This window comes from Calidris pugnax, unplaced genomic scaffold (assembly GCF_001431845.1).
Source record: "Calidris pugnax isolate Ruff unplaced genomic scaffold, ASM143184v1 scaffold28, whole genome shotgun sequence".
NCBI lineage: Eukaryota > Metazoa > Chordata > Aves > Charadriiformes > Scolopacidae > Calidris > Calidris pugnax.
Window position 1 is genome coordinate 8,664,647 of NW_015090842.1, and position 26,082 is coordinate 8,690,728.

Below are 26,082 nucleotides of genomic sequence, written 5' to 3' on the forward strand. Positions count from 1 at the left end.
CCCAAATCACACCTGGTCTAACTCACCTTCAGGGATTTAAAATGAGGGTGATTTTCACTCCCTGAGTAGGGTACCACCCCTCAGCTGTCCCTCGCCTCGCCTGATGCACCACATTTCTCACACATTAAAAGCTAAACGAGCTTAACGACCACCACCCAAAGAGCAGGACAAGGCTACCAGACCTCCTGGCTTAGGATTAAGTGGGTGTCACACCTTCTTGCTGTGCGTGGTACCCCTGTAGCCTCTCTATACCATTCTGCCAGTGCAGGCTGCACCCAGCCACCAAAATCAGCACCCGCTGCAAAGGGCACTCGGTGCTGAGCAAATTCCTGACCAAAAAGCACCTCCTTTCTTATACACACAAGCTTATCGGGCACAGCGAGGTGATAAGTAATTCATCCAGGGAGGGAACAAAAGCACTCCCAGGGCTTGTGGCATCTGGTTTTCCATAGCTGGTCAGCCCACACCCATGTAAAACCCCAGAGAAGACATCCAAGCATGGGCTGGTGGGCTTCCTTCCTCTAATGGAGAGCCTGTGGAGTGCTCCAAGGAGGGTAATTAAAAAAATGAAGGAGCAGGGCAGCTCCTTCCTTAAAGAAACATGGCTGTGAAACCCTGCCCCTGGGCTATGGAGAGAGAAAGCAGCACTGCAGGGCTCAGCTTGGCCATATGGCGACCTGAGGGGACGTTGTCTCTGAAGCCGGGGTGGAGGATGACACTCACAGCCCATTAATCTAAGGGAACATCTTTTTTTAATAAGATAATAGTGAGTAATTGATTTTTAAATACACTGAAATCAAATGTCCCGAGGCCAGAGCAGGATCCCAGCTCCGTGGTCGGATCAGCAGTGACTGGCAGAGATCGAGCGCACAGGGGAAAAGAAAATCAGAATTACATCTCCTTCGTGTGCCTGGCTGGCTGCGGGGCAAACGCTTAACGTTTCTTTAAAAGGTGCATCAATTTTTCCTTATTTAAAAAGTAGGTCATCCAAAGGGGATGCTGAGCTGGGGAAAGGCACCAGGGACCATGGAGGCCGAACAGGAGGGGAAGATCCATCTGATTAAAACACGCGACAGCGGCTGAGCAAGAAAGTAATTTTTAAGACAATTTATTCCAATCTCTCTCTCACCCCATCCTTCCCGCAGTCCCAACTGGAAAGGTTTTATGGACATTATTTTATTTTAATTAATTTTATTTTTATTTTTTTTTTAGAAAAATACACATGCAAATAATATATATTTTACTGCTAAACTTTTTTTTTCATGTTGGAAAAAAAAAAAAAGAAAAAAACAAGGAAACAAAGCAGGATTCAGGAAAGATCCGAGTGGAGACTAACCAAGGGATGCTCCAGGATGCAGGGCTTGGTGCTGAGCTGCTTGATGCTCATGCTCCAGCAGATCCTTTCCACCTGTAAGGTCTTCATCGGGGAGAGGGGTTGCCGGAATACCGCTAAACTTTTTTTTCATGTTGGGAAAAAAAAAACCAAAAAAAGAAAAAACAAGGAAACAAAGCAGGATTCGGGAAAGATCCGAGTGGAGACTAACCAAGGGATGCTCCAGGATGCAGGGCTTGGTGCTGAGCTGCTTGATGCTCATGCTCCAGCAGATCCTTTCCACCTGTAAGGTCTTCATCGGGGAGAGGGGTTGCCGGAGGGGACTAACGTGCACAAAGTGCGATGAAGACCTTTCTCCCAGGTTTGGGAATGGACAAGGGAAAGCCACTGTAGGATCCATCCTTCCTACAAGACCCAACATGGAGCAGAGTCCCAGCCCCAGCAACAAGAGAAGCCCAGTTTAAGCAAAAGCATCACTTTGGTGCTAGGAAATGACACCAGAACCTTAGAGCTACATGGAAAAAAATAAAAAAACAACCCCAAAAAAACCTGTTATGTTGTTTATCTTATGGGATCCAGCTGACAGCACGGGGAAAAATGGACTGATGGTCCCTTAAAACCTGGACAGTGTATTTTGGGGTGAGGCCGAGCGATGGACCCTTAGTTTCACAGGGCTGAGGTTTTCTGTCCCCATGTCCTGACCAGGTCCCTTCAGAGCAGGGATGGAGGGGAGCAGCGATGTCCCCGTGTCCCCAGCCTCTTTGCAAACGCTGTGCCGAGGTCCGCAGGGAAAAACCAGCTACACTGCAGCAGGGGTAGCTGCCACCACTCGAGCAGAACAGGAGAAGTACTTAAGACAGGGCTATTTCAGGTTTGATTGATGATCAGCTGGAGCGAAGGGGCCAGGGAAGGAAAGGGCAGCGAGGTGCAGCCCAGGGAAGGAGAGCAATTAATCTAATTCCACAGCTGCTGTGGGAAGCCAGGAGGCTTTAGAAAAAGCCACAAGCCCACGGCAGCCACTGACGATGCAGCAGGGAGAGGGCACAGGGGGAATCTGCCTTCCCTGCTGCTTTTTCACCTCCTCCCAAGCCACTTTCACATGTTCCTCCTCTCCCAGTGATCCTGCCCAAGGCCATGGCTTTTTTTCCTGCTGATCCAGGCTCATGACACGGAGCAAGCTGTGTTCTGTCTCTGCCCAGAGGTACAAAACCACACACAGGCAGGGCAGGGAAGGTTTCCCAAGGGCAGGGTTTCCTTCCAGCTCCCAAAGAGCCTTATACCAAGGAAGGCAGCAGCACTTTGCCAGCCCCAGCTCTGCTCCCAGCAAGCCCCCTCGTGGCCCACGTCCCCAGCTGGTGGTGACATCCCTGGACACACAACACAACCTGCTGATGGACTGACTCAGAGCCTCATCCCATCGCCATCCTCAGCAGCCACCTCCTGCATTGCCAGGACAAACCCACGAGCTGCAAACACCCCCTGCCTCACTATGGAGGGAGATGGGTCAAACTGGAGGCAGAGCCAGCTGCTCTCCCCCATCGGGGGCTTCCCTCGGTGGCTGGATGAGGTCCCTGCCATCACCTCCTGAGTCCCTGCTCCAGCTCCAGCTTCTTGCCCAGCAGATGCCAGCGGGGAAAGGCAGCGGGAGGCTCTCAGCCTTGGATTCCTCCGGATTTACCACCATCCACAGCAGCCTCGGAAAGGCACTGAGCAGCAAACACACGTGGGAGCTCTGCACCCACCGCCATCGTGCCATGAAACACCAAAAAGCCCAGGCAGCATTTCACAGGGGGGGCTGGAGACACTGCGATCCAGCTCTCATTAAACACACCTGGGGGCTGCAGCAGTCACTCTCTTTTTGCTTTTGTCTTGTGTTTTGTTTCTAGGTTTCTTTTTAACTGACAAAATACACTTTTGGGACTGTCTACTCTGAAAATAGATGCAGGAGGGTCTGGCAAGGGAGGAGGAGCTGTTTGGCTCCTATTTCTACAGGCTGCCCTGACGCAGCTCTAAAGTTTGGTGGACGATCATGCAGGTTTTATTGCAGCTTGTGTGTATGATTTTTTTTTAAAGTAGCCCAGCTTCAGTTCCAGGTAGCCCCGGAGGTGGGTTTCTCTCCCCTCTGACCCGCTCTGGCCACCGTCTCTCTGCCGCAACGTGCCGGCCAGGTGGCTATTCGGTGGCCATCTGCTCGATGTGGTCACTGAGCAGCTTGTATTGCTCTGTGGAGGAGAGAGAAAAGGGTGCTGGGAGGGTGCTGAAGCATCCCAGACAGGCAGGTGGGCTCCATCCCTCTGGGACACCACCAAGGGGGTGTGCATCCCCCGGGCTTGTCCCTACCTTCATCCAAATTGCCGATGGTCGCCTGCTTCTTCAGGAAGTCGCTGCAGAGCTTCTTGTTCAGGCCGAAGGCCAGCATGTTATGAATGAAGGTGCTGAGGAAAAGACAGAGATGCTCTTGGTGAGGGAAGAGCCAGGCTGCCCTTTCTCCCTCCCAACCTTCCTCTTCCTCTCCACAGCTCCTTGTACTGGGCACTGGGATGGTGCTCAGCTCCCAGAGCAGTTCTAGGTCCCTGTGGTGCCCAGATTTGCAACGTAAGGGGCAGGAGCAGGTCCCAGGGAGAAGTATAGAGCATCCTCTGCATCACGAGGGATGTCCCCAGTGGGGGAACATCTCTAAAGCATCCCACCCAGAGCTGGGGAGGACACACCGCAGAACCCAGCGGCAGGAGGGACATTCCCCTCGCCCTGCTCACCCCAGCTGCCCGAAGGTGATGTTCTCATTGAAGCGGAGGCTGTCATCACGTTCCTCCTGTGTCATGTGGCACCACTTCTCCCTGCAAGGCACAAACCCGTCTGGCACCGCCGTCACCCCGGGACCCCCTGCCTGCATCCCACCCCCCCACCATCCCCGGGCCACGCCGCCTGAGGACAGCAGGGCACCAGGAGCCCCTCAACTGCCAGCGCTCCCCCACACACGCATCCATCCACAGATCTCTAGATGCCCCAGGAAAAAGTCTTCTTCAACCTTGGCTTTCTCCTGAAGGTGCTGATTAAGAGGTAGGAACTAGCATCAGCCTCTCCAGCACAGAGCTTGCGTTTCTCACCTTCGCTGCCACAGCTTTGGCAGGAGGAACAAGCAAGGAAGCAGGGGTGTTAGCAGCTCTCAGGGATGGCCATTCCAGCAGGGCACCTCTGAAGCCCCCCAACATGGGAAGAAGGTACCAGGAGGGTACCAGGCACCTCTCCCCCATCTCCTGCAGGGCTCCAATGCCTTGAGCACCGAGCAAGCTGCTCCCCAAACATATCTCCTCCACTCCAATAACGCAGGGGGCTCCTACACCCCTCCCCACAGTCCCACTCAGGGGTAGAAGTCCCAAATCTCAGCGCTGCCCGGAGGATGTCCCAGCTCCACTCTGGCTCCCTCACAAAGGCAACTGCAGCATTGCCTTAAAGGAAGGGGCTTTTTAAGCTCTAGATGCTTGCAACCAACTCGAGGCGGTGGCAGGAGTCCCCATCCAGGTGTCCCACTCAGGAATAAAGCCTGTGTCACAGAAATGTCACTGCGGTGGTGCAACGCTCAGGTGGTGGCGGGGGGGCTCAGTGCATGCACGCCGGGGAAACTACAGCTCCAGGGTGAAGCCAGCCCCCTCCCCGGAAACTCAGGTGTGGTTACAGCCAAGGATAAGAGGAGGAAAAGCAAGGAAAAACAGGGATAGGTAGAAGAAAAACAGCTCTATGGAGGAGAAGGAGGAGGAGAACACCAGGAGAGGACCCCACGCTTGCAGCTGTGGCACGCCAAGCAGGACGGAAGGAGCCGTGTGGGGTGGAAAGGGTGGCTGGGGAGAAGGGTGTCTCAGTAAATCCAGTGAGGCCAGCTCAGCCCCAGAGCACGTGTGTGATGCTGAAACTGGAAAAGGATGAGTGCTCCATCAGGCTGACCCCACGAAGGGGACCCTGTCCTCATTCAAGTCAGCCCAGCCCGGGTGAAGGCTGCGGAGCTGAGCCTGTGGTCCCCAGGGGTGAGCTGCTTATATTTATAGGGCTCTGGAAACTTATACGATACGTTTAAAGGGATTTAAAAAAAAAGAAAAAAAAGGTGTAATTTCTCCCAGATAAAGCTTTCGATAGCAAATAAAAACCACATCTAAATCTGGAGGCTGAAAAGAAAGGAGAAGAATTAAATTAAGCAGCTTTGAAATCTGGAAGCTCAAGTTCACAGATCTCACTGGCCCACTTTCAGAAGAAGCATGTTTGTAACTAATTTTTTTTTTCCTGCCTTTTTATGTTTTTGAGAGAGGAAGGGGAGGAAAATAAAAAAATATCAAAGTGCCCAAGAAAAAATTCACCACGCGTTTGGCTTGTTACTGGGGAGTAAAATGCCTGAGAAGGGGGAAAGCCCACATGTGGCTCTACTCAAACCCTTTGATCTTGATAGATCAGGCAGGCGCAGGGGTGTGTAACCCCAGGGGCTGGGATAACACCTTGCTGTATTTCGGTGTGCCCAGGAAGACCCTGCTGGAAGGAAGGTGCCGGCAAGAACCACCCTGGTGAGATGGGCTTGGATCACTCGGCATCGCTCATCTTTCACCCCACACAGCCAACCTGAGCAACGCTCCATCTGAGCAATATTTAAGTTACCCATTCTCTGGAGCATGCCTTAGCCATGTGGAAGATTTAATGCCAAGCTTCAAAGAACCCTCATCCTCTTGCTGATGGCATCGCTTGGAGTGATTTGCTCCGAGATCGAATATCCCACACTCCAACAAGACAGCAATGAGTCCCCGATCCCCAATCCCAGCCCGGAGCCCTGAGGGATGTGGCTGCTTTTGAGCTTTGCAACCAGGGAGGACACGCTCGCGATTGCAATATGCAGCCCCCCTTTGCATTTTTCTTTTAATCCAAAAATGGCAGCACAAAAGTGCCTTTAAAAAAAAAAAAAGAAAAAAAAAAAAAGACAGACCAGCTTTTCCAGCTGGCAAAGGATCTTCAGCACCTCTATGTGGCAGCAGAAGCTGGGAGCAAGCGGGAAGGACAGGAGGGAGGGATGCTTTATGCTTTCTCCATGAAGAGACTCAGTTCATGTCCAAAACCTGCCCGGGGAACCATTCCTGGCACAAGCTTCCCCAGCAGCTGGGCATCTGATTCCCACAGCGCAATATCACAGCTTGAAACCACTCGAGCTTCTTTTTAAAAAGCTCTATATTAAATAGGAGCCAATCTCAACCTTTCTGGCCATTTTGAGAGGGTGATTCCCGTGAAGTCGAACCTCCAGCGGCCGTTCCTCCTGGGTGGAGAAAGGGCCTTTCAGAGCCCCCCTGAAACATGTTACCCCCCTCCCCAGGGCAGGATTTGGACCTGAAGTGAGCGTCAGCCTCTGGACACTAAAGCACCGAAGTACGGGGACAGACACACCTCTTCTCCTCTTCCTCCCCAGCGTTCCCTCTGGAGCGGCAGCAGAAACGGGGGCCGACAAAAGTGGTGGGTGAAAGATCATGCAAGACAGAGGGATGGAGGGGAAAGGAGAGAAGAAGAGACGGAAGAAGGTTGTTAGAGGCAGAGAGAGGAAAGAGAGAGAAAAAGAGGAGTTTAGTTCTGGTTCCTTCCCCGCCGTCCCCTGCCCTCCCCACCGAGAGGAGGAAAAAAAAACCTCCCCAGGTCTTCAGTGCAGCCCTGGGAGGACACAGCCCAGATGCTCCAGCAATGCCCTGGCCAACCCACAGAGATGGGCACCATCATAAACCAGTCACCGCAGACCCTGCAGTCTGCCAAGGTCAAACACCATCCCTGGCATTTCAAATCCAGCCCGTGGGACCCCAGCCCTCGTCAACAAACTCCTCACGTGCGGCAAGCAGCATCCCAGTTCACCCAGTGGCTTGTGTTATCCTCTCCGGAGGACTGAGGGAGGGTCACCACCACCTTCCAACCCCCCTGAGATACTCAGAGATACTCCAAGCTGCAGCTCCCGAAGCTCATTCGTTAGTCAGGCTCGTTTCTGCAGCAGAGGCAGACTCAGCCATCAGATTAATTGGGAAAGGCACTCAGAGCAGAGAGCAGCTGCTGGTGGCGTATGTCCTTGTGAGACATTAGCTGCTGCTAATTTGGGGCTTAATCAAAGCAAATGCAGTTATGGTTACATTAGTGTTCAATAGGTTCTTTCAGTGGCTTGGTTGGAAAAAGAGAGGAGCGATAAAGGAGAAAGCAGAGATTGATCGGTGCGCCGAGGCTGGCAGAGCATCCCGTGGTGTGAGCCAGGGCTGGGCTCAGGTGGTGGGGAGGACACAGGAGGACCAGCTGCTTCAAGAAGTGCCCTCACTGCTCAGAAAGGGGCTGTTCAAATGCTCCGAGCTCAACGACTCTCACGCCCAGAGCTCAAAGCCTCAAGGCACTGCACAGACTTCGGGGAGGAGTGAAACTACAGTTGAGAGAGGAGTGAATTGCTCAAGCCCTAACGGCAGGTCCATGGTGGAACAAGAGATGGGCACAAGCCCAACAAGCATCTCTCCCACCCTTGCAGCCTGTGGGGTCTCCATGTCCAGGCACCCAGATGCTTCCTGCACACAGAGACCCTCCAAAACAAGCAGCCCCTTCCCTGTGCAGGGTTTATCTTCATCCTCCCACCCCTCAGGGCTGACCATGCTGCCATCTCCAGCGCTTGTCCTTGCTGCTGCCTGGGGTTGGTCCCCACACTGAGCTGGCAGCACTTCTATGGCCCTTTGGGGGACCGCCAGGACCCAGGTCATCCCTTCCCCATCTACTGTCCCTCCCCGCAAAGGGCTGCACCAAGCATCTTCTCCCACATTTGCTGGCAAACTAAGCACCAATCCTGGCTGGGTTTTCTGGAAACACCTCTAGGGCTTTGCTTTCACAAAAATGATGTAAAATGAGTAAGAAAAAACTTCATACTCCCAAATTCTTAAGAGAACACAGAAGTCGCTTGCCCACCCCACAGCCCTGTGGCCCCAGGAGCTTTGCAATCCGGGCTGGAAAACGGAGTGGTTCCCCATGGTCTGTAATGCTGAGGGACATCAGAAGCGGTGGGGAATGCCAAGGGGCTGGAGGGGACATGGTGCCTCCTCTTCCCATGGGGACATGTTCCTACCTGGTGGTGGGGGACCGCTTCCTGCGCTCGCAGTGCACGGCGTCGAAGAAGGCGGCGTTCCAAAACCGCAGGTTGTGCCTGCAGGGAGGGAGGGAGGGAGATGTTGGGCACAACCACCCCCCATCTCCCCCAGCCTGCCCCCGAGTCCTCCCAGGGCCAAGTTCACCCACTTTCCGGAGGCCAGGAGACGATGCAATTCTGGCAGATTTGGTCCATTTTTGGGCCAGCTCTTTGTGTGGCTGCAAACACCTTCCCACTAGGATGAGGGATGTGCAAAAGCCACAGCCACTTCTTTTAGGGGTGGCAGCAAATTAAAAGCACTCATAAACATCTGGAGAAGGTATAGACAAGCAGAAAAAATCCCCTCCCCAGGGAGGCCAACATCAGGTAGGAGCCAGCTGGCCCTGGACAGGCTTTACCAGATCGGCTGCTGCTTGAGGTGCATGTACAGGTAGATCTTCTCTCCTTTCTTCTCCTCCTCTGGGCTCTGCACAGAAACTGTGGGGACACACAGTTACATGCCAAGGTCTGGATGACTCCTACCTTCCCACCCATGCACAGACTTTGTGCCCCCCTGCCAGCTTGGCATCCAAGCAGCCGTGATGGCAAGGTTGGCAAACCAAATACTCATCCCCAACACAAAGTATGGATGTCCCAGGAGGATACTCAAGGGACTGGACCACTGGTTTGGTAGCACACACAGCTACCAAGGAGACTGGAGCAGCACGAAAGTTCAGAGGGAGTGGGTGCCTAAATCTCTGCAACCTGTGCCACCGAGGACAAGATGCCACAAGATTTCATTGCGGGACAAGGGCTGTGGCTGCTCCAAAGCAAGGAGCTGTGGAGGTTCCTTTGGAGCACTTCTCTAGGAGCTCAGAGGAGACAGGAGAACAGAAGACCAGTTCTTCCTGCCCTTCTCCCCACCCCACAGTGCTGGCAATTCTGGCCATCTTGTACCACTTCCAACCCTTGCTCCTTCCCCAGGGATGCCTTGACCATGCCTACTTCAGCAGTGCTGGCTCCACTCACCCGTCTTCTTCAGCTTCTCCTTTGGTTTGTCCTCGCCTTCCCTGTGGCACAGAAATCAGTGTCAGTTCCCACAAAGCCTGTCCCCCTGACAGCCCACACAGCAAACCCCTGTTCTCCTTGGCAAGGGGAGCACCTTTATTTGAACCCCCCTCCTGCTCCCACACCACCATCCTCGGGCCCAGGGGGCTAAGGTGGCTAAGAAACTGTAATGTCCATCCCAGTCAGACCTAGCAGAGATAATGCAGAAGACAACAAAGCAGCAGCACAATCTCCTGGAACCATGCCCAAGGGACACAGGACTCCCAGACCATAAGATGCCCCATGACCAAGTTATGAAACATGGGACCATCCTCCCATGGCCATGATAACTCCTGGCTCATGGTGGCCCTGCACCCAGAAGGTTTCTGGCTTGGTCACCTTATGACTGCATGCCTCAGCCCACCCTGCCCTCCCAACAGAGTGGTACCCACTCGCTCTTTTTGGTGGTAGGACCCTTCAGTTTGGTCTCCAGGCCCCCAAAGAAGCCCTTGACATTCTCTGTCTTGGCCGACGTGTTTTTCAGCAGTCGCTCTGCGATGTCCTTCTTCTCTGCCAGCCAGCTGTTGGCCGACTTCAGGTATGAGTCGATGCTGCCCATGGGCTTCTCCTTGGCCTCCAAGGGCAGTGTGTGGGTCTTGCCTGTGGGCAAAGAGGCAGCAGCTCAGTTGGTCCCATGGTCCTGGGTGCTGCCAGCTCCTCGGGGACCTGCTCCCAGCTACAAGATGCACCACAGAGACCCAGAGCCAGATGGAAACAGTGCAGACACAAACCCATCCCAATTCCTGTCGGACTTTCCCCATTTTGGACGGAAAATCCAGCCCTGTGGAGGGGTCACCACCACACACCAAGCAACGAGACAAGGTGCTTCTGGGCTGGGGGTTTCACTTCACATCCCCAGGGTTGGGGAATATCACGGGATCACCACATACAAATTTCCCAGTCTAGAAGCAACAGCAAAAGAGCAACAGCATGAACTACCACCCCAGGAGGGCTCTCCAGCAGGTTTGCACAGTTTCTGGGCCACAGAGGCTCTTATCTGCTCGGTATCAGAGTAAGCTTGGCTACCCATCCATCACCCTTCCCATGCACAGGGCACACTTCACCACTGGTCTCCAGCACAAGCAAAGCCTGAGGGTGCAGACACCTCTTACCCATGTAGTAGTAGGTGAAACACATGGTCATGAGGTTCTTGGCAGGGCTGAAGTCATCCATCTGGTGACACCTGACATGGGGGGAAGGTTCGGTGAAGACACCCAGTGATGGCAACCCAAGCAGCATCATGGTTGCTGCTCCTCCTCGAGCCGTGGCTCTGATCTCAGGGGGTTACAAGGAAGCCCCAAATCCCCCCGACTTACTCGAAGAGCACGAGGGCGAACGACTGCATCAGGCGGTAGAAGGTCTGCTCCGAGACACACTTGGAGTTGCAGCGCTGCAGGCACAAAGCCCAGGGTTTAGCACAGCCCGGTGGGGCAGCTGCCTGCTGCTAGCAGCCAAGGGCATCCTCACCCCCCCAGGACCCCCCCACCACAGGGAGATGGGCAGAGAGCACAGGGTCCCTAGAGGGCTTCCCTCTAGGAGACAGCATTTTGCCTCTCTGAGCTGTTCTTCTAGGGAATGGGATGCTTCCGACTGCTGATGGGATTTCATTTTAAATAAAACAGGTGACTTCCCTCCCACGTTGCAGCCAGCAGGTATCTAACTGCCTCCAGACACATTGATCCACTTCTGTGTCTCACTAGAGTGAGACAGCACAGTGAGTATACTGAGGTTCCTCCCTTTCCCCAAGTCCCTGCCCTCCAGAAATATTGCTTGGGGCCATTGCTACATCCCCCTGGCCTGAGCCCTCCTGTGCCCAGGCTGCTCCAGAGCCCCCATTGCCACTTTGCCCATCTCTCCCCTCACCTGGGCGCTCACGTATCTTGCGAACCATTCCCTGCCCTTCCCGTTCTCGCCGCTGCAGAGCTCACCAAACCTGGCCTTCTCTTCTTGGTCCAAATCCTCTCTGAAATGGGGGAAAAGAACAAAAAAAACAAAACAAAAAAACCAGTGTTAAAGCTGAGGATGTGGCCATTATCCACCAGCCAGCCAGCACGGCTCAGGTCCCCCCCATAACATCCCTCTTGGCGGCAGCACCCCCATGCTGCAGTGCTGGGAGGAAGGGAGCATCCATTTTGTCATCCCTCAGCTTACGCTGCTCTTTTGGTTCCTCCCTGGCAGGGGGGAAAGCAGAGGCAGAGGGAGAAGGGAAGAGCCAAGAGCAGCTTGAGCAGAAGCTGAGCTCCAGAGACAGGCACTCTGCCCCGGAGCTAAAACAACCCCTGGCGCTGCTCATCATGCTCGGTTTGCTCAATCCTGCTTGACATGCTGAGCCACAGCGTTACGGAGACCACAGCAACGGGAGCTGGGGGGGATGAAGGGCTGGGGGGGGGAAGCCGGGGGCTGCCGGGGTGCCCCAGGGCACACATGAGCTGCTGTCATTTGTACAAGCAGCAGTAGAGATGCCCAACAGGGGAGAGGAGATGGAGCCCCTCCACCACGGCAAGACCCCAGCATGGGAAAGGGGAGAAAGAAGAGGGGAGGGAAGTTGGGGATGCAATGTGCCTGAGAGAGGGGTGCAAGTCGGAGCTTGCACACACACACACAGACACACACACCCCCCGTAGCTCCAATGCTGCAGTAATACCAGGAGCCACGAGCTGCGTTAGCCAAGCACGGGGAAGGACACAAGCTGATGCTCCCGGGGTGGGAAAGCAGCCAGATCCCGTCCTGCAGGATGTCCCCTGGCAGCAGGATGGGCCCCGCTCGCTCACCCCCCCGTGAAGATCTTCTCCACGTAGTGCCGCATGAACTCCCGGCGCTCGGCCGTCACCTCGTCCCGGGCCGACTCGGTGCTCTGGCTGGAGGAGAAGGACTCGTTGGAGGAGGAGCGGCGGTAGCCACCCCAGTGCCCGGGAGAGTCACCCATGTCATTCTCACTGTCCGCCGACTCGGTGGCATCGCTCTCCTCCCCGGCCACCTCCTCTGTGTCCCCCAGGTGCCCGTTGCCGCTGGGGGCAGCGGGAGGAGAGGACTCTGAGGGAACACAGGCTGGTGTTTCGGCATCAAAGTCAATGAGGTTCCCCACAGGCACGTCCAGGGGGGCTTCCATGGCTCTCCTAGAGGATGTGGTGGTGTTGGGGGGACTCACTCCTCGTCCTTTCGCCCCTCACTGGGGTGTCAAGGCCATCGCTGGCAGGATGCCTGGGAGGATGGGCTGGCTAAGACAGGCAGGTCCTTCCGTGGGGGGACAGGTTACTGCAGAACATCTGAAAGACAGGAGGAGGATAAGAGTGAGGACAGAGCCCTGGGAAACCACCACTATGGATCTTGGGCAAGGAGACCACAGGCCACCACCTATGATGTCCCCAGGATGCCCACCAGCAGTGGGGACGCACAGGACAAGGACACACTGGGCAGAGATGGCAGCTCTCCATCAGCCCTGAGAACAAGCAAAGCCACACAGTGCTCATGTGCTTTCTGCACCATTCAAGTGGGTTTTTCATCCTTCAGCCCAGAAAAAGAGACAAATTGAGCCCAAGATCCATGTGCCACATTTGGGATGTGACATCTCTCAGCCTGACGGGCAAAACTGGGCCGGTGTGAGCCAGCAGCCAGCAAACACACTGGTGATTTTCCAAGCAGCCCCGGAGAAGGATCCTCCTCTCCCCTTCCCTCCTCCCTGCTCACGGGTCTGCCTGACCCCCTTTGGAAATGGGACCATCTCCGGGGTGGAGCATCCCATGTTGGTTAAACATGCACCAACTTGGTTAAACTGGGAACAGAAAGGGGATGATAAAAGCAACAGAAGCCGTAACTGGATGTGGTCGTAGGGCTCTAGACTGCAATTAATTAGATTCATTAGTTTCTGTATCTAACCCACATTGCAAAGGCCCTGCAGTGATGCTCCCGGGGTGGGAAAGCAGCCAGATCCCGTCCTGCAGGATGTCCCCTGGCAGCAGGATGGGCCCCGCTCGCTCACCCCCCCGTGAAGATCTTCTCCACGTAGTGCCGCATGAACTCCCGGCGCTCGGCCGTCACCTCGTCCCGGGCCGACTCGGTGCTCTGGCTGGAGGAGAAGGACTCGTTGGAGGAGGAGCGGCGGTAGCCACCCCAGTGCCCGGGAGAGTCACCCATGTCATTCTCACTGTCCGCCGACTCGGTGGCATCGCTCTCCTCCCCGGCCACCTCCTCTGTGTCCCCCAGGTGCCCGTTGCCGCTGGGGGCAGCGGGAGGAGAGGACTCTGAGGGAACACAGGCTGGTGTTTCGGCATCAAAGTCAATGAGGTTCCCCACAGGCACGTCCAGGGGGGCTTCCATGGCTCTCCTAGAGGATGTGGTGGTGTTGGGGGGACTCACTCCTCGTCCTTTCGCCCCTCACTGGGGTGTCAAGGCCATCGCTGGCAGGATGCCTGGGAGGATGGGCTGGCTAAGACAGGCAGGTCCTTCCGTGGGGGGACAGGTTACTGCAGAACATCTGAAAGACAGGAGGAGGATAAGAGTGAGGACAGAGCCCTGGGAAACCACCACTATGGATCTTGGGCAAGGAGACCACAGGCCACCACCTATGATGTCCCCAGGATGCCCACCAGCAGTGGGGACGCACAGGACAAGGACACACTGGGCAGAGATGGCAGCTCTCCATCAGCCCTGAGAACAAGCAAAGCCACACAGTGCTCATGTGCTTTCTGCACCATTCAAGTGGGTTTTTCATCCTTCAGCCCAGAAAAAGAGACAAATTGAGCCCAAGATCCATGTGCCACATTTGGGATGTGACATCTCTCAGCCTGACGGGCAAAACTGGGCCGGTGTGAGCCAGCAGCCGGCAAACACACTGGTGATTTTCCAAGCAGCCCCGGAGAAGGATCCTCCTCTCCCCTTCCCTCCTCCCTGCTCACGGGTCTGCCTGACCCCCTTTGGAAATGGGACCATCTCCGGGGTGGAGCATCCCATGTTGGTTAAACATGCACCAACTTGGTTAAACTGGGAACAGAAAGGGGATGATAAAAGCAACAGAAGCCGTAACTGGATGTGGTCGTAGGGCTCTAGACTGCAATTAATTAGATTCATTAGTTTCTGTATCTAACCCACATTGCAAAGGCCCTGCAGAGCAGACACAGTGGCCACAGGCTGCTCTGCTCGCCGGGGAGCGCCGGGAGCACCGGCCAGCGATGGACCACAATGCTCTGGCACATGGACATCCCAGGTGGTACCACAGCAGCTGCTCTGCAGCAAAACAGGCACAGAAGGGGCTGCCCTGAGGCTGTCTCTTCACCAGAGAGTCACTCGTGTCCTCCACAAGCGTGTTTCTGCCTCAGGAGCTGGCGAGCGATGCCTTCTGAGAAGGGAGCCCAGTACGAGCGGCCCTGCTGCAGCAGCCAGGCACGGGGCCAGCACAGGGCAAGGCAGCACGGCACGGGAGCAGGGACAGCAGCACAGGAGAGAGCAGTGACAACCCTGGGAGCAGGGACAGCAGCACAGGAGAGAGCACTGACAACCCTCAGGGCGAGCACGATGGCAGCACAGCCACAGCTCTGCTGCCTTCAAGGGAACTGACCCCGGGACGCAGGCAACCAACCCCAGAGCAAAAAAAAAAAGGGAAAAAAAAAACAATCCCAGATTTCTTTCAGCTCAGAGACTAGCATAGCCTAAAGGACCAATTCATCCAGTTCATCAGACAAAAAGGAATTCAAAATGAAACGAAACCTGAAGTGTTTCACCAAACAGAGCACACTGTCCCAGCTCAAGGGCTGGGAAAAGATCCCATCGGCTGCAGAGGGAGCAGCTCTCCCAGCAGTGCCCTCCTCCTCCCCAGGGTCTTTTTCAGGTCAATGGGGGTGCTGGGACCCACAGGGCAGAGAGGGAGGACAACACAGCACCCTCCCTGAGCATCATCACCCTGGCTGAGAAAAGCCACCATCACCTGGATCCCCAGGGCTGCGAGATGGCAGGGACAGAAAATAAAGTCTCCTGGGGTGACAAAAACTCATGCAGCACCAACGCGTGCCCCACACCGAGCCATCACCCCCGCTGCTGCTAGCACCCTGCTCACCCACCCTCCCTCACACCGAACCCCCCCTCTATCACCCCACACGCACCTAAACGTGGGTCCCCCAGGAGAGCTACGAGGATGCTGCTGCAGTCAGGGAGCTGCCCGGAGCATCAGCCGTGGGGTGGCGAGGAGCAGCCGAGAGGCTGCGGCACAGGAGGGACTGGCAGCGTGCCCATGGGGAGCCAGCCAGCTGCAGCTTGGCTCAGGCTACCCCATCACCACCACCACCCCCGGGCAGCCCGACCCTCTCCAACCAGCCCCTCCAGCTGCAGGGACCACGCTGGGCTTCATCTGTCCACCCCCGACCCTTCCCGCTCCCAAGACAGCTGCAAAGTCCCATTTTGCAGGGATGGAGCGGGGACCTCCTCCTCCAGCCCCTCCAGCACCTGCAGTTTTGGGTTCAGAGCTGCCTCCTCACAACGTTGGCAGCTCATTTCCAACCATCCCAGGCTGTATTTTAGCAGGAGGCAGGGAAGGATGTACATGATGGACCTTCACACAGCCGTGCTTTGCAGCATGTGCCTCCCTCCCTAAGTTGTAACTTGCTTTTCTCCTGTGTCCACCGTTTGGGATCACACCTGGAAGCAGGAGGTGGCAGATCTGCAGAGCTGCCCAGGCTTTTTGAGAATATTTGCTCAGTTCTCCACTTAATGGAAGGGAATCGGTGGGGACAACAAATCCCCCTGCCCAGATTTACCACCACTGCGGGGATGTGACACCCAAAAAAGTCCCATCCAAAAGACTTTTGTGGGGGTACCCTGTGAGGTGGGCACTCCTTGGCATGTGGGAGTCCTCTCACGTGCAGCCTGTAAAGAAATTGCAGAAATTTCTCCTTAGAGGTACCCATCCCAACCAGAATTGCTCCCACCAGGTGACTTGGGGAGACGGCAGCGTTTGCAAACTTGGGGGACACAGCCCATCCAAGAGGCACTGACCAGCCCCCTCCCATGTCCATCCTGTGCATGGCCAAGTAGAAAGCTCTGCAGGAGCTGCCCCAAACGACACACTGCTCAGGAGCAAAGTATAGACAAGATTAGGGAGTTCCAGCTCCAGGAAACAAATATAAACGAAGACGCATTGCTCAGACATCAGTTCTGGCTCTGGATAGGTCTCTCCTGCCCAGCAACCCCATGTCAGCACACCAGCAGCACAGGGAAGAGATAGCCACATCCAAAAGAACATGTTTCTCCAGATATCACCAGAAAGAAAACTGGACTGTGCTGTGGCAATGGTGGCCCCTGGCTCTGCTTCAGGCCATGGCTGTGCCCAGGAGGGACAGAGAGGCATCCTGGAGCTCTCTGCCAGATGTGCACAGCAGGCAGATGGCATCCCTGGCCAGCATCTGCCTGTCCCCCCCGGGGCAGCAGGTCAGGGGCTGCTCCACCACAGGCAGTGGTTTGCAGGAGCTCACACACAGCCCTCGGCACACCCCACCACCCGAACAACTCCCCTAAAACACAGTGGCCCCTATTTTCCTGGCATCCCTCACATCCTTCCCCACACACACACATCCCACAGACCCTCTGGGAGAGAAGGGCTGGGGTGCAGGCTGAGCCAGACCCCAGGACTTACAGCGTTGAAAGCTCAGTAGAAGCCTGGCCAGGACTGCAGGCAGCATGAGTAAGTGCCTTCTGCCCACAGAGGGCCAGAAAGGGTTTTACCACTCATTGACCAGCTCACGATAAAGCCCTGCCCTTGACCGAAGGCCATAAATGGTATTTTAAGGTTCTGGCAGCTGCTATGGGTGCCCAGGCTTCCCAGACATACCTGCCACCTCCGGGGCTGCTGGGTTCTCACCACAGAGCCTAGAAGAGCCTCAAAAACAAAACCAGCCTCAAACTCAGCCCCACACCCACTCCACAACCCAGTCGTTTCTCCAGCAGAACAAAGCCAGGAAAGGAACAGCCAAAATACAAACCAAGAGCCCCAGCTCCCCCAGCCTGAGCACTTGGCTCCATCTACACATGGACATCAGCCCAGCGGCACATCCCACCACCACCCAGGAACAGCCTGGGGCATCCCACTCCTGCCTTATCACTGCTGGGTCAAATCTGAGAGTGAAGAAGGGCTCTGGACTAAAAAGGGGGTCTTTGGCTGCTTGAGAGCCTTACTATAACATCACGAGCTTCAGCATCATCGTGAGCTTCAGGAATCAGGCAGGAAGGGACAGGAGATGCCATGGGGCTCTGCCCAGAGACAGGCGTGTGCAAACCCACAAGGGACCCATGGGGTGTTTAAACCCAGTGCCAGGAGAGAAAAGGAGGAGTGAGGAGCTGGGATGGAAAGCAATGGAGCTAGGGGTGAGGGAGGACCTCGCTTCTGCCCTATTTCAGAGGAATGTCACAGCTTTGCCACCCTCCTCCCACCCTGGTCCCAGCCCATACTTCCCAAGGGACAGGACCACCCAGCCTAGGTTTGCAGCTGAATTCCTTCTTCCCTTCACAAACCCTGGGGAAATGACACATAGGGGCAAAAAAGCATTTCACCCTCAAAGCCCCACTGCACGATGCTGAGCTGGCACCCACCAGACCAAGACCGGAGAACAGCGATGGTGAAGGACAGGACACAGCCTGGCTTTGAGCACAACCTTTGGGGACCTTCCTTGCCCATGTCCTGCTGCCAGCGCTGGTGCAAGCAACGCACCAAGTGATGCTCGACCCTGGGCAAGAGCCTTCGGTCCACCCCAGGGACTGCTACTGCCCTGAGAGAGGAGTGGCCTGGCCAAGGTGACATGGTAAACCCAAAACTCCCCCTCCCATCAGCACCACAGACCCCATCATCCCACCCAAACCCACTTGGTCTCCCAGGAGCAGCTCCTCACTGTGCCAGCAGCCTGTGTTGCACCCCCGTGCCACAGGCTGTCCTGGCAAGGTGAGCCTGTGTTTTCCAGGACTTTCAGGATGAGATGGTTTTTCCCAGCATCCCTAAAACCCGCACAGGGCTTCCCCTTGGAGCTTTGCACCCAGGTGTGCTGGGTGCTGAGGTCAGGCATCTTGCAGCACATCAGCAACTCACTCCCGGGAGGTGGGAGACACAATCCCAGTTTGCTGTGATGGAAATCCCAGTGGGCGGTGGGACTCACCCAGCCTGTGGCCAAGCTCTCCTCACCCCCTGGCCATGGTTCCCCCCCCCCGACCCAGAGCGAGTTGGCAGACTCATCCAACCCTCATTATCAGCTCAGGCCGGCACATCAGCAACTCACTCCCGGGAGGTGGGAGACACAATCCCAGTTTGCTGTGATGGAAATCCCAGTGGGCGGTGGGACTCACCCAGCCTGTGGCCAAGCTCTCCTCACCCCCTGGCCATGGTTCCCCCCCCCCGACCCAGAGCGAGTTGGCAGACTCATCCAACCCTCGTTATCAGCTCAGGCCGTGGGCGGCATCCTGCATAATGATGGCCCTCAAACCCACACTCACACCTGCATCCTCCACAGAGGCAGTGCTCCAGCCTGGAGCCATCAGGGATGATTAAAAACTGTAATTAAAACGAAGAAACCTCTGGCTGTCTTCTCATAGCTACAGGAGTACCGCCCTCTGATCCTTCTGCTCCCTGGGTGCTGGGATGGCACCCAAACACGTAGTGCAGGGGCTCTGCAAGCCCCTGGGGACACTCAGCCCATTTGCATCCCCCGCTGGAGACGCTGCTCTGGGGAAGGGGAAATTACACAATTAAATATTCTTGCAAGACTCGGCTTGGCAGCCCCGGGGTGGGGACACAACTCTGCTCCTTCAGCTGCCACACACCCACAGAGCCGCGAGCTCCACCAAGATCTCCAGCAGCACGTCCATGCCATGCCAAGGGCTACGTCTGTCCCGCTGCTGCTCAGAGCCAGAGGAGCCGTGCCAGGGCGAGAGCGATGCTCCTGCAGCATCGTGCCCTGGCAGCAGCAGGGCTTGCTCTGCAGCAGAGGAGGTTTAAACATGTCCCATGGCTCTGTTTCCCAGCCCTGTCAGGGGACATTGTCCTCCCTAACCTGCACCCAAAGAGGTGACAGCCCTGATGTGGGGGGACACACACGGGGAGTCATTGCTGCCAGAGGGATAGGGGAAAGTGTCATTTCTCAGCGCTGGCACTTTTCCACGCTGCAGCCCGCCGTGGAGATCCACACGTGTCTCACCCACCCCGTGCACAACACACACCCACCCACAAACACATCCACATCCCTGGGCTCACATCACCCACCGGGACACTGGACCCAAGGGGTGAGACACGGGCACACCACCCCGGGTACCAGCACTCCCTGGGGAGACCATGCAGCCCCCCATCCTCCATTGCACCCCCGGGTCCGTCCCGGTGAAGCACCTCTGCAGCGGTGAGAAGTGGCTGTGGCGGGCGCTGAGCCAGCCTGGCAGAGCTCTGCAAAGGCACCGCGGGCAAAGCTTTGTTCCTGCCAAGGAAAACTCCCTGTGCCGTAAGGGAACGGCCTGTTTCCTCCAGGGGAACTGGTCAGTCTTGTTCCCCTGTGCCTCCCTCTCCCGCTGTGTGAACCCCCCCCCCCCCGGCAGGGCAGTGGGGTCACAGCTGGGGGACACAGACCCATCGAGTGCCGGATGCCTCAAACCACCCTAAAGCTGGAGGGACAGCACTTAGAGAATCATAGAATCATATGGGGTTGGAAGGGACCTCTGGAGATCATCAAGTCCAACCCCCCCACCGGAGTGGGTCTACCTAGAGCAGGGTGCACAGGATCTGGTCCAGATGGTTTTTGAATGTCTCCAGAGAAGGAGACCCCACCACCTCTCTTATCCCTCCTCCCAAAGTGCCCCTAGAACATTTAAACGCACAAACCTCCTTCCTTAAATGAGCCCTGGGAGGTAAAGCAGCTGAAACTCCCCCACACTGAGTTGGCTTGTCCCCGTTGTGGCTCTGCTCTGCTCCCTGCGCTGGCAGCCAGGACACGCTCCCCGTTTCACCAGGGCTTAACCTTTCTCCTCGCTGGGGCACAGCCGTCCTACCCCGACCCCAGATGCTGCCCCGCCGCCTCGCAGGCCGAGAAGTTAACGGCCCCTGCAACTTCATAAAAACCATTCCTTAAATACCAGGGAGGCGGTGAGCTGAGACCTGCCCTCCCCTGTGCTCCTGCAAGCAGAGCAGAGACCGCGCGCACTCGGTGCATGCCAGAATCAGCACCCGGCGCTGCACTGAGACAGGGAGAGCGGGGTGAGAGCTGCATCCAGGGTCCCATCCCCTGGTGCAGGATATTTTTGGCAGGTGATGCCAACACCTTTGGTCCCCTGGGTATCCTCCCCAGCTGCGGCTCTTCTCCTGGTCACTCTGCAGAGATCAGGGTCAGGCAGGACCCCTCGGCTTCTCAAAGCCAGCGTTAACCCACAGGGGTCACTTTGCAAAGCCAGCTGGCTCAGCCTTAATAAGGGAACCGTTTTGAGACAATCTGAAGCCCCCACGAGCTCCCAACTTGCCCCGCTTCGCACAGAGCCCCCTCTCCCCGCTGCCGTCAGACACCAGATGGCAGCTCCCCATTCGCCCGGACTTTAGGAGAGAATTAAATGTCTCTTGAATAGACCTGCGCTGCAGAACACCAGCTTTTGTGCCGAGCAGCAGCTTCTCCTTTAACACCCTCCAGCAGCACAGCTTTCACCCCCCCCACGCACACACATCCCCAGGGAGCCCCGAAACAGAGATAGTTATTCTGCCATTCCCGTTTTCACCGGGCAAAAATTTCACCCAGGGGACCCCCAGGGGCTGGGGTGTATTTTGGAAATGAGCTCCCTGAAAGGCACGGGAGGGTTTCCCCTGCCCAGAACACGCTCAGCCCTCCCTGCTCCCACAGGAGATGCTGCCTCTGGGTTCATGGTTAAAGATACAGCCAGCACGGCAGCGCGGCTGAAGCCTTTTGCTGACGGAGTCCGGGGACCCAGGGGGTACCCGGGGACCCCCCCATCCTACCCGGGGAGGATGAAGCATCCCACCAACTGGCTCAGTGAGAGGATGGTGATGCCTCAGCAGCCGGGCCACGAGAAAGCGGGTTATCCCCTCCCAGCGTGAGACGGTGAAAGAAGATGGATTAAACCTCAGCCGGGGGCGGAGGGTGGGGGGAACCGTGCTGCCGTGCCGAGGCCTGTCCTTGTGCGGGGGTCACAGCGGGGCTGAGCATCCCCAAGGTGGCTGCCATATCCCTCCCTCCCTCCCTCCCCGAGTTTTTACCTGCCCCCAGGAGCCTCGGCGCACCTTCGCTTGCCGGCGGGTCAGCGGCATCCGGCGAGGTTGTGTCCAGCGTGGGCACCACGCCGGGGAGCGGGGGATGCAGGCGACGCGGGGACGATGCGATCCCTCCCTCCGGAGCTCAGGAGCATCGCCTGGGTGTTTTTTTTCCTCACCCCCCCTCCTCCTCTCCCCCTGCCTCTCCTCCTCGGGTGCCCACGCAGGCACGCACGGCTGCGCGCAGAGCCCGGCTTGGCTACGGCGCCGGCTCCGGAGGAAGGGGAAGGAAAAAGCTCATTGTGTCATCTCGCCAGGGTTTGTCATGGCCGGCCGAGCGCCGACGTCTCTCCCGAGAGCCGTGCCCTCTGAGAGAGCATTTGCCTTGCGGAGGGATTCTCATCATCTTCCCCCCTCCTCTCCCCTCTCCTAAACCAGCCTGTCCAAGCCCCTGCGCACACAGATATATGAAATATTAAATAAAATTAGAGAGGTCCTCATCAAAGGGGAATTCTGCAGCGCTTCCCGTCACCCCCAGCTGGTTTTTAAGCCTCCCCATCGCTCAACCTGCCCCCAGGAGCCTCGGCGCACCTTCGCTTGCCGGCGGGTCAGCGGCATCCGGCGAGGTTGGGTCCAGCGTGGGCACCACGCCGGGGAGCGGGGGATGCAGGCGACGCGGGGACGATGCGATCCCTCCCTCCGGAGCTCAGGAGCATCGCCTGGGTGTTTTTTTTCCTCACCCCCCCTCCTCCTCTCCCCCTGCCTCTCCTCCTCGGGTGCCCACGCAGGCACGCACGGCTGCGCGCAGAGCCCGGCTTGGCTACGGCGCCGGCTCCGGAGGAAGGGGAAGGAAAAAGCTCATTGTGTCATCTCGCCAGGGTTTGTCACGGCCGGCCGAGCGCCGACGTCTCTCCCGAGAGCTGTGCCCTCTGAGAGAGCATTTGCCTTGCGGAGGGATTCTCATCATCTTCCCCCCTCCTCTCCCCTCTCCTAAACCAGCCTATCCAAGCCCCTGCGCACACAGACATATGAAATATTAAATAAAATTAGGGAGGTCCTCCTCAAAGGGGAATTCTGCAGCGCTTCCCATCACCTCCAGCTGGTTTTTAAGCCTCCCCATCGCTCAGCTCCCTGAGGATTGCAAGTTACTTGCTCTGCTCCTCCTCAGGTGAGACACTTCAGGGGGAAAAAAAAAACAAAACAAAACAATTGGGATCAGAGGGAGAAAAGCCCCAGTGGGGAGGAGAAACTGGGCGACAGCAGCCGGTGCAGATGAGGGCACAGCTCAGGGGAGTTCTGGCTTGCTCGGAGGGCAGCATCAGTGAAGTCCAGCTTCTCCTTTGGCACCATTGCAAAAAAAGCTCCAGGGATTTTGTGGCAAGAGGTGGGAGAGAGGGAAAGGGCGAGACCCCCTGGGAGGGATGTCCCAGAAGGGGTGTTATGTACCCAGGGGGAAATTTTGGGGTGTTTATGATGGGGAGTCTCTAAAACAAAGAGAAGCAAATGACCACATAGAGGAGGCCACCAACCCCTCTACCCTTTCCAGGGCATCTCAGCCCACCCAAAATGACCCTGTCGCTTGGACAGCCACTGCCTGCATTAACTGAATAGGGTGTCCCTGAAAGGGGGATGTTTTGGGGGAGCAATGACTCCCCAGCAGCAAGGCCCAGGCAGTGTCACACACCCAGTGACAGCGAGGGGATGCTGGAAACCCCCTGTGTCAGTGTGGCATCCCAGGTCCTGCTTATCTTCCCTACTCTAGCATCACCCCAACCCAGAGCAGAGCCCCTTTCCATATTCCTGTGTCAGAGCATCCCCCATGGGCAGGGAGACAACCATCATTGACCCAGCGTGCCCTGGAGGACCAGCAACAACATCCAGTCCTGCTCTGCTACCCTCAGGGAGTGAAAACCAGGCTTGGCTGTAACATCAGCATCTTCTCCCCCAAGAGATGCTGTGGAGTCACAGCCCAGGAGCAGCACATGGTATGAACCCAGGGAAATATGGTGGGACTGGTGCTGCTGGGACTGTGGCATCACCCAGCACAGCCTGGGCCAAGCCCAGATGCTGCCGCACAAGGGCACTCTTGGAAGAGACTCAAGAGCCTTCAGATGGCTTTTCAGTCCTTTCAAGCCACGCAGGGGAGGGAGAGAGAGGTGGGTGAGTCACTCCTGCTGCAGAGCATCCTCATCGGGAGAGCTCGGATGGAGCCAATTAGTGTGGAATTGCTCATCGCCCCGTCCGTCCCTGCGCGGAGGGGATGCTGCCTGCCCCCCGCACACATCAGCTGCAGCCCACGGAGGAAACGACGCCTTTGTGACACAAAGTTTGAGCTCAGCAGAAATCCAAGAGCATCACTAATTGACCGTCTGCCGAGGGGGATTATTACAATTAAGCCAGTCTTCGGAAATTGCAAGTGACAAGTAAAAACACATCCCAAGATCCCCAGTTTTTATACAAGGCGACGGGGAGTTTAACTGCCTTCCCCTTGCAGGCTCCTGCTGGTTGGGTTTTCACGTGGACACCCCGTCTTGAAAGCACGACTCGCACGACTCGTGTTTTTCATCTGTCGTTTCCACTGTTGACCTTGGGCTTGCACCCAAGCAGGGGAGATGGAACCCCTGGCCGTGTGCCGGCACGCACGCTCCTGGCGCCCAACCAAACCCAGCCTCCGGCACCGGGAGGGGAGAGGGGAGGTTTTGTGCCTGCTCCACCTGCTTTGACAACTCCCAGCCCTCCCCCAGGAATGATTCACCTTAACCAGGAAAGGAGAGGCCCCGGGGTGCTGGGAGAGCAGCCGCCCTGTGACTGCCGTGGCACAGCACCTCGGCTGGAAGTGGCCAAGGACCAGGGCAGCCCATCTCCACCAAGGTTCAGGCTGGGTTATCAAGCATCCACATGAGATGTTCGAGACCTTCCGTGCAGCTTGTAGAAACATCTCCATGGTGGAGATGTTTCTACAACATCTCCATCTCCCCAAAAACACTCACCTGGGAGAGCTGCTGCTTGGCAAGATGGAGGAACCCTGGTCCCCAGCTCCATCCCCAGCTGAGACCCATCTCCCACGGCCCCCCACGCTGCATCCACCCTCCCTCCAGCACCCACCTCCCTCCCCGGTGGGTTTGCAGGGAGCGCGAGGGCACCCACAGACCCGGAGATGCTGGAGCTCCAGCTGCAGCTCTGCCCCCGGATTGACGTGGATATTCATCACTCTGTTCCCCTTTTTTTTTTTTCACAGACAAAGGCTCCGGGGGTGGCTGTGTCTGTCGCACACCATAAGTGGCCTATTTTCTTTCCCCGATCACAACACGGCACGACTCCAGGGGTGGGTGGGCGCCAAGCTCACATCTGCTGGGGGGACACTTCTCCTGCACCAGGAGGGAGGGCAGAGAGGAGGAACCGGTGCCGAGCAGCGGGTGACATCCCCACCTACTCGAGCAGCTGCAAGGGGAACCACCTCTGTTGTGGAAGTTACTAAAGTATTGGGCAATTTTATTTTCTTTTTACTTCACACCCTGGAGCACAAAGCAGCCCAGCAGAGCGGGGCCGGGCAGAAGGCACAGGGGAAGGTGCTGACAGCTCCAGAAAGGAGCCAAGGCTTCCAAGACAGAAAGATGTGATGCTAAAGCCCTGCTGAAAGGAATGGGGGCAGAGAAAGAGCAGGGAGGAACGAGGTGAAAGCTCTGATAAAAGCCCCAAAGCCCAAGTCATGCATGCAAACACCACGGGGCAAGGCTGACCCCATGGTGTGAGGTGAGCCCCATAAAAGAGGGGCAGCTCCCATGCCCATGAGGACACCCAGAGCACAGCAAAAGCACATGGGGTCAACAAGACACCTCAACATCACAGAGTCACTTGCATAAGGAGCAATTAATTCTCATTTAAAGGACACACAGCCGTATGAAACCATCCAAGCCCCAAAGGATACTCACCCTCCGCAGCCTCATGGTTTAAGGGATTCTCAAGACAAGGAAGATGCCGGGTTCCTGGTGCTTATCTAGCCGTGTCCTCCCATGCCCTCTCACAGCCCAGACCACCACCCTGTGGCCACCCCGCACCGTGGCCACCCCACACCGTCTCCCCCGTGCCCAGCCCAGGAGCTCCCAGCTGCTCGCCGAACCCTTCAAACCCAACACCCCAACGTGAACACGCAACGCAACAGCGTGTTGCAACACCACATATGGTTGTGACACGGCTGCTAAAAACCTAAATAAGCCGCTCTTCCAGACTGGCCCTCTGCAAATCCTTCCTAATCCAATCTGCTTTATGGCATTAAGTTGGACCCTCCCGCGCTGAACGCCCCTATTTGCACAACAGTTGGGGAAATCCTCT

At 56.6% G+C, this 26,082-nt stretch overlaps 1 protein-coding gene across 10 annotated transcripts in view; it reads right to left on the reverse strand.

Moving 5' to 3' along the window:
• Positions 1-3,355: 3,355 nt before the first annotated feature.
• The window catches only part of KIAA0513 (KIAA0513 ortholog), a 28,957-nt gene continuing 6,230 nt past the window's right edge, over positions 3,356-26,082 (reverse strand). For 2 of the 10 annotated variants that reach the window (XM_014942477.1, XM_014942476.1), the window contains exons 3-14: positions 13,522-14,016; positions 11,406-11,505; positions 10,859-10,932; positions 10,655-10,725; positions 9,935-10,142; positions 9,465-9,505; positions 8,855-8,933; positions 8,436-8,513; positions 6,749-6,778; positions 4,090-4,170; positions 3,674-3,768; positions 3,356-3,555 (exon numbers count right to left, since the gene is read on the reverse strand). In XM_014942477.1, the coding sequence (XP_014797963.1) occupies positions 3,506-3,555; positions 3,674-3,768; positions 4,090-4,170; positions 6,749-6,778; positions 8,436-8,513; positions 8,855-8,933; positions 9,465-9,505; positions 9,935-10,142; positions 10,655-10,725; positions 10,859-10,932; positions 11,406-11,505; positions 13,522-13,859 (1,245 nt within the window). In that variant the 5' untranslated portion in view covers positions 13,860-14,016 and the 3' untranslated portion in view covers positions 3,356-3,505. Of the gene's footprint in view, positions 3,556-3,673; positions 3,769-4,089; positions 4,171-6,748; positions 6,779-8,435; positions 8,514-8,854; positions 8,934-9,464; positions 9,506-9,934; positions 10,143-10,654; positions 10,726-10,858; positions 10,933-11,405; positions 11,506-12,313; positions 12,832-13,521; positions 14,017-15,637; positions 15,671-20,379; positions 20,511-21,756; positions 22,003-22,341; positions 22,659-25,682; positions 25,774-26,082 lie in introns of those variants that run through there. The other 8 variants (XM_014942482.1, XM_014942480.1, XM_014942478.1 and 5 more) reach the window with 8 other exon arrangements.